The following is an 11528-nucleotide window of genomic DNA, read 5'->3' as shown; positions in this document are numbered from 1 at the left end:
GTGCCAAGAAAGAGTACGGTTATTGCTTGATTTGAAAGGAATCTGCTTTGTCTTCAATGTTTTACTATAATACTTTTTATCAGAAGTATGAAACTTTGTATTGGGTACAATGGAAGTATTACCTGGAAACCAACAAAAAGAATAAGAACCAAGGTTCAAGATAATACAACTTAAATCCAACTACTTAAAAAATGAAGCCAATACATATCTTTCTGAAATGTCTCAGAAAGTCTCATAATATGGCAAATTGTCTGACACCTAATGCATAAGAGAACCGACCATAATTATTGGTTTTGTCCACTTTTGAAGTAATACTGCCCACGAGGGAGAATGTCCCTTCATAATTGGTTTTGGATAGAAAGGTCGGGTTTTTCTTTGTCGGTGTGCTTCGCCTCAGCAGATTTGTCAAGTTCCAGTTTTCCCCCTTCTCCATGGAGCTTCTTCCTTCCCCCTCCGACGGCTCTGACTCGTTTCTAAATAGCTTGTTCTTGAGGATGGCCTCCTCGACGGCGGCTCTGAGCTCCACCAGCGCCTTCCTCTCGGATTCCTTGAGATCCGACAAGAAGTTGCTCTCCTCCCTGAAGGACAAGGCCTTTTCCACAACCAGACCACCCTTTCGTTCTTCACCTCTACTGCAGTCGCATCCTTCTCTGCTTCCTTTTCAACTACAACGGAAGCTCGAATTGAGAATCAGCCGCGCAATTTTGGGAGAGGCGGGATTTTATTTCGGGATTTCGTTTCGGCCGCAGTGGGGTTACGACAGTGCAAAATCCTCGCCACGTCGGCTATCGCGCACGGAGTCGCGTAAACTCATCGACGAGGATATCATTCCTGTATATATATATATATATATATATATATATATATATATATATATATATATATATATATATATATATATATATATATATATATATATATATATATATATATGTAATTAAAATAAAATAAAATATTTTAATTCAAAATAATCTTAATTTTAAATAATTAACCTTTATTTCTTACTTGTCACGTAAATTGTAGGTTAGCCCTTTTCTCTCTTCGCCTCCGGTGGCGAGGGCGGTGGTTGAGATGGGTGGTCCTTCGAAAGGTGGGAAGGGGAAGAAGCCGGAGGTTAGCGATCATCTCCTTACTGTTCGCCGGCGCCTCCACGATGCGCTCTCCCTCGGCATGAGGTATTTGGTCTTCTACTTTCTTAATCATCCTTTGTTGCTATGCAATTTCCCAATCATGTTCGTTTTCTTTGTCTCTGTTTGTGTTCGTGAATCAAGTGATAGTAATCATCTTCCGTTGGTCTCCACGCGTTTCCGTGCAAGTAGACATAAATTTTGAAGTCGGATAACCTTGGCGCTTGGTGGTTCTCATCGTGTAGGAATTAGTTCTTTTTTTGGTTTTCGAAACAAAAAAAAAGCTTTTTGCCTTTTAGGCCACTTTATTTTTGTGCTTACTTGAGTTCCTCATTTATTATTCCTTCGGAAATAGTATATTTAATCTGAATGTTAAGGGTTGTCTGTCCTTCGTTATTCCTTCAACCTTTTGCATCTAGAAGTCTCTTCCCTTCAGAATTATTTCTTTTAGAAAATTTCCTACAATTTTCAATGACATATGTTCCCTAAAAAACATGGTTTTGAGAAGTTTGTGTTTGCATTTTTTAATGGAAGAGAAAGATTTTAGCTTGTACTGCAGTGTGAATATCAACAAGAGTATGGAGGATGGACTAGCTACAAAATTTGAGGGTAACTAGCAGCATTTATCAAGGTTGGATGAATAATATATGTGGATGGCAATGGAAGAAGTTAAAATTGACTCCTTCTAGTTTGGAGCTATATAATCTCATTCAATTTAAACTTTTTCTTAAATGATATGACTTGAAGAATATTATGTACTTTTAGTAGAAAGTGAAGTTATTCCATCTGGTCAAGGCTATTGGGATTGAGGTCCTATGCAGCAACCATGAGGAAATATAGGATCAAATTGCAGATTCACAAGATTCTAGCCTAATTCAGATCCTACTTAAACTCTAGATTGTTTATGTCTGTTTGGGTTGTAAGATCTTAAGTTCCATATCATCATTTTGACTATCATGGTTGGGATCAACATTATCTAGATACCATCTACCCAGAGGAAGGCGCTCTAATCTTCTACTTTGGGTCATCCTTAAATTGACATTGATGTACGTATAATGCATAAATCACCCGCGCCATGAAGCCACACAACAGAATCTTTTTTATGGCATAAGTAATACATCAAATACCTTGTGTGGCAGTGCTATCAAGGATAACCTCCTCTAACACAATGCAATTAAAAGCAATGAACACAAAAGAAAAAACATGAACATATAACACAATATAACATGATTACCAGAATGCTAGCTTGTTAAAAGTGCAAAGAGCCTAGAGAAACCTTCACCTACATATTATATAAAAGCTGTCAACACTTCCTAAACTCCTCTCTTAATACTGGTTAAAAAGAAAGCAAGCTCATATAACATGTTCCTCAAATTTCAATAATTTTCTCTAGCGAAGAAAATCTTTTTGCAAAGGCTCTTTAGTTTCCAACAGCCTCTCAACAGATTTCGAGGTGCCATTCGGCTCATGGTGCTGACCCTAGATGAAAACTTGTAATACAATGCATTCCTAGGTTGCAGACAACCATAAACACATGTATAGGGCTTGGCATAGTTGGCTACCATGGCTCACACTCCCTATGCTAGTTTCTCCAACACTTTCGGCCATGGTTGGTCTAGTACATGCCCTTTGTAGAGCCTAGGCTTTGAGTCAGTCTGAATCCCGACAAGATGCCTATGCAAGGGTTTTGGAAAATATTTAACATTAATGTTATCCATGTTTTATAATTTAATTATTAACACCATAAAAATTGTTTAACCTACCACATCATATAATAGTATGAAGAGAGATTTGGTAGTTTGTGTTGCTACTCACCTTCTTGGTTAAGATTTACTCTCAAAGGTCTTGTTTTTAGACCTCATCTAGCTTTATCCAAGTGTGACTTCATTTTGTTTTGAACCAATGCATCATAGCATTTCCTGCCAAGGAATCTCTTTCCTTCTCATTTTGTCAATTTTATTATAGGTGACACTCCATTAATAATGGACGATATTAATTTTCTTCAAACATATTCCTAAAAATATCAAGCCAAGCTGACTAGTTAACTAATTTAGTTTAGTTTAGACAATTTAAGATTAAATCAATATACAATTGAGTAGGCATGTGTTTGCACTAAAATAATGCTTCTGGTTAGATCACTTTTTTAAACTATGGCATTTGTTGCTTTATAAGACTGATTCCTTTCTAAGACCGGTTGAGTCATCTGATTTTCATAATTCTTGTAAGGCTTTGACTATCTGATCCCAAACTAATTTGTGTTTTGACTCTACAGTCCCCATCTACTGACAAGGACAATCTTGAGTCTTTAACTTGTTTATCTTCAATCTAGTACCATGCTCCAAAAATAATATACTTGCTATTAACTCTTTTTTTTTAATAGAAAATACTTGTTCTCTTTGGCATATAGCTCAATTGAGAGACAAAAACATTCAGAATCTTTTTGCCATTGGAATGCTCAATAGGATTGTAGTGATCACGGATGGTAGCTTATCATTGCATAGTAACACATTACATCGTTCTATGTGAAGAATATGTTTGTATGTGTGAGAAAGAAGATTTCATTCATTTATCTGCTTCATATGTCAGCACAATGCTTCATCTTAGCATTAGATTGAAATTTTGATAAGGCCTTTTTTGTGAGCATGCCACAACCTAGTGAATTCAGTTATGCTTCAAAGGGATTAGTCATTTGTTTATTGTATTTCTATTTAAAATGATTCAAAATATGAGGCAGATCTCCTCTTTGTTTGTGTTGATGATTTATACGTTGCTATCCTGAAAACTGATTCAACAACAATATATTGCTATTTGTTTTCATGAATCTTTGTTAAACTAATTCCTATTTGTATAGGAGCAAACTTGATTTCTTGGTTATTTTTTCATCGGATTCTATATCCCGGATTGGAAGCAAATAAAAAACAGACTTGAAAACCTGTGGCTGAACAAATTTGCTAGACTTTTTAATACATATGCGAACATATGATCTCATATTGTATGCATGTTATACCTTTTTTTACTAATACCAATTGTACAGTGTTTTTATTTTATCTCTTGCTTCCTGAGATATAGTGGCCTATTGAAATCTGTTTCAAATGTCATGAGTTTTTATTCGCTTTGTCATGTCAGAGTTTCTGACAGAAAAGTCTTGAGATGGCAATCCAAGGATGCTGACACACAGGCACATGCTCTTAAAACAATGGCTGCATTTCTCGATTGTGTATCTATGAGTTTGTTGCAGCATCCTCTTATACAGGTGTTCACATTTTCTATCTCAGCTGTTAGGTAGTTAGCATTTCTGCTATAAAAGGTTTTTTCATTTTTAACACAGTTTCTGGTACTACACCATTTTGTTTTATTGACATCACAATGGTTTGTTACGTGGGTTACCACACCATCAATAATCTATTTCTGGATTAATTCATTTGAGATGCACCATCATTTTCAGTTGTTTGCTATATTTAGCTTAAAATTTCAGTTATCAATGAATCTAATCAGAACTTTTTTCTATAGAAAGCTAGCTATTAAAAATTTGTAAAATCTTGATAACATGATAAGACAATGGTACCAAGTCAGCAAAATCTATAACTGAAAAAATAAACTCTATTCTTTCTCTGTTTGTTCCTAATAGCAATTCCTTATGACACAAAAATTGGACTACTACATTCTATAGAATGAGTTAAGTTTACAAATTTTACCGTCTTATTTATAAACTTTTGTTGTTAAAGAAGTAAACTCATTATAAACTATTCTGGTAAATATTCAGGAAGCAGAACTAATTGAAATACAATGTGTCATTGCAATCATGCGATAGGGAAGATAGTGATTACTGGTTAATACATGCAATAGAAACAAACCTTGTAGCATGGTTTAAATTCTCAATGTAGTGCTGGTTTTGGTCAACTGGACATAGAATGTTTGATGCAAAGCAACTTATTGTGTCAAGATGGTGCTACTTAACAAATAGTGGGGGTAGTAAGAGTAAATAAAAGATGAAGAATACTCATTCCTGTTTGTTAAGGCTTCCTCTGCACCTGCCACCTTCGAAAATCCAGGTTGTGCATGAGTTGTTTTTTTTTGCCCTTTGGTAACCATCATATCATTTACTTACTCTGTGCTCCTCTCCCTACCAGGATCATTCTTACACCTCACATGTTTGACCAGAATTTTTTTGTTATTTCTTATCTTGCTCATATCCTCAAAAGATGGTTTGCTACTCACTTTGCCTACACAAGCCTAATCTAGGTCTAGACCATGTTTAAACCCAAATTAGCGTAATAAGATAAAAACTAATTATTATAAAAGGTGGAAATGTTAAAAAGGGGAATGGATATCAAAAAGTTACAGTATTAGGAAAAGAGAGGTGAGGAGGCATCAAAAAGGGTACTAATATTGGGAAAAAAAAGTGGTAGTACCACAATAGTAAAAAATAATAAATCTGAATCATTATTTTCGACAATCTTCAACTTAAAATTTCCTCTTTCCTCTTCGCTTGAGTTGACATTCCCTAAATTTCTTTTTCCACCTCTAGCTTCCTCTTTCATTTGCTAAGGTTTCTAGTGACAACTGATATTGGTTGGTATGTTGTTTTGGTTGCTGATTGATGTCAATACTTTCTTGGTATGGATAAATGCCACTTTGTTGCCTATTTCAACATGGCAAATTATTAGATTAATTTCAATACGATGCTACAAGAACCAATGGTCCCATTCACATACACAGCACTTAATTGATTGTTAGGGATATATTTTTATCTCTTGTTACATTTATGTAATTTGTTGCTCTAAAACTTTAATCCAATTGAATTTATAATTGCCATTGTTATAAAGAAGATATTTTCATTACTCTTGTCACATTTATGTTATTTGTTACTCTAAAACTTTTATGCAATTGTCTTTATACGTGCCGTTGTAATAGGAAAGATATTTTCATTACTCTTGCTACAATTTTTGTAATTTGATGCTCTAAAACTTTAATCCAATTGAGTTTATAATTGCCGTGAAATTTATATTTAGAGATAAAGAAGATTATAGTATTAAAATAGTATCTTAGATAACTTTGAAGTGTGTTAAACTGTGTTGAATATTGGCCTGACACATACCTCAAAGGTCAAAACCCTGGAATGGAATCACATTTTAAACCTTGGGCAACGTTGTAACTTTGATGTTATCCATCACCCTAGATTTGAAGGTTTTGTTTATATTTTATGGCACCTTATCACCTTAACAAATTTTACTAGTTTTCCAATTAAAATCATTTGGGCATGTAAAATGTAGCACTTGTTGGGCTAGGATCACTAGTTTTATTTAATTGAAATGTTTTCTCTACTATGTATTCCATTTAATGGTTTGGGTACCCGTTGTTAATGGCAGGATCCTATTTTGGATACAGTGGTTGCTTTAGGTGGAATTCTTCAATCTGACAACATGAGAATATTAAATTTGGCAGTAGGTGTGACCCAGAAATTAGTCATTATCTTAGGGAATACCATCCACCAATATCCTATTATTGATATTACTGTTTCTATGTCACACTTGTTGTCATCTTCTCAATTTTCTTTGGCAATCTCGTCTGCGGCTGTATTAAACCGAATAATTACAAGTTTAGGACATACAAGGGGCAAAGTTCTTGAGGAAGTTTGGAATACTTTGGACAAAGCTGATTCAATCGGCAATGTTGTTTCTGCACTGCAAAATTATGTTGCTGGAACCCAACCAATTGAGTACTTCCTCGCAATGGCATGTCTTCTAGAGTCTATTCTTAGGAAATGGCCTCTGTCTAGATATCCAGTTTGGAGCAATACTAAGCTGATGACTAGTCTTCAACATCACTGTGCTGACTCTGAAGCTTCAGTAGTTATTGGTGCTCTCAAATTATTTTCTGCACTAGGTATTCCTAACATGGTAATTTTCCCATGTCTTTGTGTTTATAGATAATCGTTTGCTTCAGATGCACTGATTTTTCTTTTTCCAGCTCTCTGTGGACATGGGGCATTGAAGATTCTTGAAATCAAGGAATTTCTTTTTTTACTTGTAGAAAACATGGGAAATTCCCATCCTGTGGGAGTTAGAATTGAGGCCTTAAAGCTATGCCAGTATTTAAGTGTACTCTCCTGTTTCATCTTTAATTTTCTTTTTCGTTTCGTTTTGTTTTTTCAGACTCTTGGATCTGAAGTTTTTTCTATCTTCTCAACAGAGATCTGAAGATACATGCTATCTACTAACCGACTCATACTCAGAGCCCCTTGTTCAAGGAATAATTGGTTCAATGAGTGGATGGAAGTCTTCATGTTCTAAAAAGGTTCCAACTAATCAGTTGCCTCTTGTCTTGGAGTCATGTCGTGCTGCACTATTAACTCGTTGGGCTGGTAAACATCATTCATTTTTCTGGAAACATGAGATTGACAGGGTACTCCTCGATGTCCTTCTTGGTGATTTCATAGTGATTCAACAAGCCAAAGTGGCATTATCATCTGACGAGCTAGTAGCTATAATATATGATAATAGTGCTGATACAAGACCCTTTGTATGGGACATCCTTGGGAATCTTGCTGTCCACTGTGAAGAAAGCTTTATTTCGAAAACTAGTGGAGCACTTTGCTACCTTGATTTTCTCATTTCTTGTGCTTGGTAAGTTTTTAAGATTGGATTCCTTTCATCATCAGTGTGCCACCTCTTATTGCCAAATATTTTAGTTAATTTTTGAAATGCTTAATATTCAGTCATTCATTGCTAGCATTTGTTGGCAGCTCAGTTGCTAGAGTCTTAATGCAGAAGGGATATGGGTCGTTGTCTTCCTATATGAATGAGCTTGAACCTGTATCAAGGGCGGTTGTGCTGATGGTATTTTCACCCTGCAAGTACATTGCCTCTCAGGCAAGATATCATCTTTCAGAAACTTTAAGACCCTTTGGTTATGCCTCTTTGGAATACGTATTGGCTTCACTGAAACTAAATGCAGTTGGGGATATCTCTTTAGTTTCTGACAGTCTTCATACTATTACTAACCTCATAAGTTTGGCATGCTATTCAACTTTACCAAAATATCATTTGATTATTGCCAACAGAGATGGTATAACCTCACTGTCTTCTATCATCAAGATATGCTTAAATAGTAATCTTCATATTACCAGGTCAAGCAATGCATTTCATCTGCAAAATCGTTATTGTGGCAGAGAATGCTGTTGGAGTAATGTGGAAGATTTGGAAGGTGAAGAAGTCATATTGTTTTATAGCCTTCTGGCACTTTCTCAGCTGATAAGATCTAGCAACATTGCGTGTAAGAACCATAAAGTAGCTTTAGGGGAGTTTGGTTCCTGTCATGTGTGTGAGAACTGTAATGCTTATGATTTGATTAGAGGCCTACAGTGCATCTTGAGTCACAGTTTTGGCTCTGGTACTAAATGGTATGCTGCATGCATATTGAGCTTCTCTGGTTTCTACGGCTCACCAAGCAAGCTTGGACAAAGAATGGCAAAAGCAATTGATGAGAATGAATTAGCGGATACTAATTTAAAACTTTCAAGTGGTCAGTCTTTGCTAGTCCATGCTCCTATTATTTTGGCTAGGTGTCCGTTCTTGCTTTCCAAATCTATTCTGAAGAACGCAGAGGATAATGAATGTGTAGATCAAACAGGCAAACATCATCATGGAAAATTGAGGCATGAGATTCAAATCTCAGATCGCGTGGATAATGGTTCTCTTCTAAAACTTTTGGAATATGTGTATACAGGCTTGATACAAGTGGATGATAACCTCACAAAACCTCTGAAAGTTCTTGCAAAATGCTGTAGCTTGGAGTCCCTGTATGACATGCTTAGCCGAAAGCTTCCGAAGTGGGGTGCTCGTTTCCCCAGCTACAATTTATCTGAAGCACTCAAAACAACAGGAGATCAGTTTTCGTGAGCATCTTTCCATTGAACATGCCCTTGTCATTGTCATCTAGCTTTTCTGTAGAGATAAAAAGGAAATTAAAGGATCAAACAGATGAGCCAAGTAGAACTTTAGTAACTTGCATTTGCATCCTACAGAAAATATTTAGTTTTTTTGCCCTAAACACTTGCTTAAGGACTACAAAGAAAAATGCATTTAGTGAGTGGTTTGTGCAGTTGGGTGGGAGTTTGGATATATTTTTTTTAGTTCAAGAAACTATTATAATGCACGTTTGTTTTACAGAGACATTATTCTTGAAGCAAAGCCAATGGAGGGCATCGCTTGGAATTGTAGTACATGCCAATCTTCAACTCCACATTTGCATACTCACAAAATCATATTGTCAATCTCTTGTGATTATCTTCGGGCTCTCTTCCACTCAGGGATGCACGACAGGTGACTCAATTATACTAGTTTAGAGTTCATTGATTCTTTTGGATTTAAAGTATACATTGAAATCTTGTGTCAAGGTCCAAAATTCGGACAGATGGCTCAAGAATGGAGTGATTTTCATTTTACATAGATTCCTCAGTCACTTTGTGTTATCTGCGTTGATTATCTGCATTCCCAAGAATAATATATTTTCTATGAATTCCTATCTGCTTAATTATGACTTACTGAAGTATGTTAACTGAGATGCTTCTGCTTATGTATATTATTTTTTTCTTCTATACGATTTTGGATAACAAAATAAGTTTGCATTTCTGTTCAGTTTCTGATTTGCTTGCTCTGGATTATTTTTTTGTTTGTAGAGCCATTGCACCCTTATATGCTCATTGTCAAAGTTTAAGCAGAATGTTTCTTTGGTTTTATGGTTGACTTTTGTATGATCAAAGAACCTAATGGTTCATGTAGGCAGTCGCCTGCTGGACAATTTATGTGGATGCTTAACAACTTATCGTATCAATTTATACCTCTTTCGTGATTATTCATGTCATACTCCTTTCATGTATGCAGTTACTCTAAGATTATCAAGGTTCCTGTTGGCTGGAAAGCATTAACCAAATTAGTTCGTTGGTTTTATTCGGGAGACCTGCCGAATCTTAATCCCGACTGTCTCTGGAACCATTTGGACCCAGAGTTGCAGCTGGAGGAGCTGAAGTCATATGTAGAGCTTTGTTCACTTGCTCAATTTTGGTGCTTGGAAGAAGTTGAAGAAGAGAGTTTTAAAGCACTTGTACCATGCATAAGTTCACTCCGAGTGCCATCAATCGAGCTTATTCGCTTTGCGGCAAGCCTCAACCAGCATAAGATCGTCGATGCTGTGGTTGCTGGTGTTGCTTCTCTCTATCCCAAGTTGCGGGAAGGTGGCGAACTCGAAGACCTTGAAGAGGAGCTTGTTGATCTGCTACGGCTGCAATATGTTCGTTACTCTCAGCAAAGTGACACTTGAAACGAGCATTTATTGGAACCGAGATGTTTGAATTCTCCAGAAAGGATGGTGCGTGGAACTTTTTGCTATCTAGATCACTTGTTCATATCCAAAAGTAGTCAAAGTTTCTTGTGTTCATGTGCAGTTGGATAAGTTTTTGTTGTTATTGGAATGATATGTGTTGCACTCAGCAAGATCAAATAAAAAAATCTACCTGATGCAAAATTATTATGAATTTCAAATTATAAAATTTTTAACTATATAGTTGTACTAACAGAGTTCCAGATAAAAATCATAGGATTTTTATTTTTTTAATAAGATATTTTGTTATAGCAACTTTTTGTTAAATCAGCTATGGCCAGAGTTACTAAGAAATTGTTAGTTGAAATTATTCAATAATATTTAGATCATTTTGATCAATATTTATATAATTTTATTATAAATTACTTAATAAGTTTGAGCATATTGAAATTATTTTTATCAAAATTATTATAATAGCACTTAATAGCACTAGAATAAAATAAAGGATAATTTTGAGCCCATTGGAGTATATTATTTTCAGAATATAAAATATTTTTTAATATATATATTGCGCATCATAATAAAATCAATTGTTCTTTACTTAAATTATAATAATTATTTTTTAAAATAATCTAGGTCTTTCGTCCATCGTGTAGATGCTGACAATTATAACAGTTATTTTATTTATAATTCAAATATCTGAACAATCTTATAAAAGTTTTCACCCGCTATAATAATCAAGTCCTTCCCTAATTTGCCCATCATGTAAATCTTGATAATTATAATAGTTATTTTTTTATAATTCAGATATCTAATTTTTCGAATCGATCCCATAAAATATTTCCACCAACCACTAGAATAAATTTCAAAGTGCATGTGACTCCTCGTCCAACAGTCGTAGTTAGGAATCAAATCATGGGTGTTTGATTAATCTACCATCGAACCATAGGTGCTTGGTTAATCTACCAAACACCTTAACGCGCATCATTACTCGAGGGGCTAATTATAACCGTTGTTTTGATTCATATAGTAATCAACTTTTATTTTTGATTCATCAACAATAACAACAATCAAGCCTTA

At 35.2% G+C, this 11528-nt stretch overlaps 1 protein-coding gene across 2 annotated transcripts; it reads left to right on the top strand.

The window, feature by feature from the left end:
* The first annotated feature begins 1050 nt into the window (after nt 1-1050).
* On the top strand, nt 1051-10638 carry LOC141846917 (BTB/POZ domain-containing protein At1g04390). Of its 2 annotated transcripts, none has more exons than XM_074734944.1 (8): nt 1051-1175; nt 4254-4380; nt 6497-7013; nt 7098-7228; nt 7320-7753; nt 7873-9024; nt 9299-9451; nt 10013-10638. In XM_074734944.1, exons 1-8 carry the CDS (start codon nt 1072-1074, stop codon nt 10446-10448), a joined length of 3054 nt encoding a protein of 1017 aa, XP_074591045.1. In that variant the 5' UTR covers nt 1051-1071; the 3' UTR covers nt 10449-10638. The 2 variants fall into 2 exon arrangements, with proteins under 2 accessions (XP_074591045.1, XP_074591044.1); XM_074734943.1 differs by having other exon boundaries at nt 4197-4380.
* Nucleotides 10639-11528: the final 890 nt, after the last annotated feature.

This window comes from Curcuma longa, chromosome 16, assembly GCF_044706935.1.
Source record: "Curcuma longa cultivar G26 ecotype Majalengka, Jawa Barat chromosome 16, ITB_CL_G26_1.1, whole genome shotgun sequence".
Lineage (NCBI taxonomy): Eukaryota > Viridiplantae > Streptophyta > Magnoliopsida > Zingiberales > Zingiberaceae > Curcuma > Curcuma longa.
The sequence above is the reverse complement of the archived record's forward strand: the minus strand, read 5'-3'. Positions and strand labels throughout refer to the sequence as shown.

Bases quoted from the DNA above. Each gene is read 5' to 3' on its own strand.
- LOC141846917 (XM_074734943.1), top strand. From the start codon at position 1,072: ATGGGTGGTCCTTCGAAAGGTGGGAAGGGGAAGAAGCCGGAGGTTAGC. The intron at 1,176-4,196 runs GTATTTGGTCTT...CCTGAGATATAG, and splicing joins GCGCTCTCCCTCGGCATGAG to TGGCCTATTGAAATCTGTTT. The intron at 7,754-7,872 runs GTAAGTTTTTAA...ATTTGTTGGCAG, and splicing joins TTTCTCATTTCTTGTGCTTG to CTCAGTTGCTAGAGTCTTAA.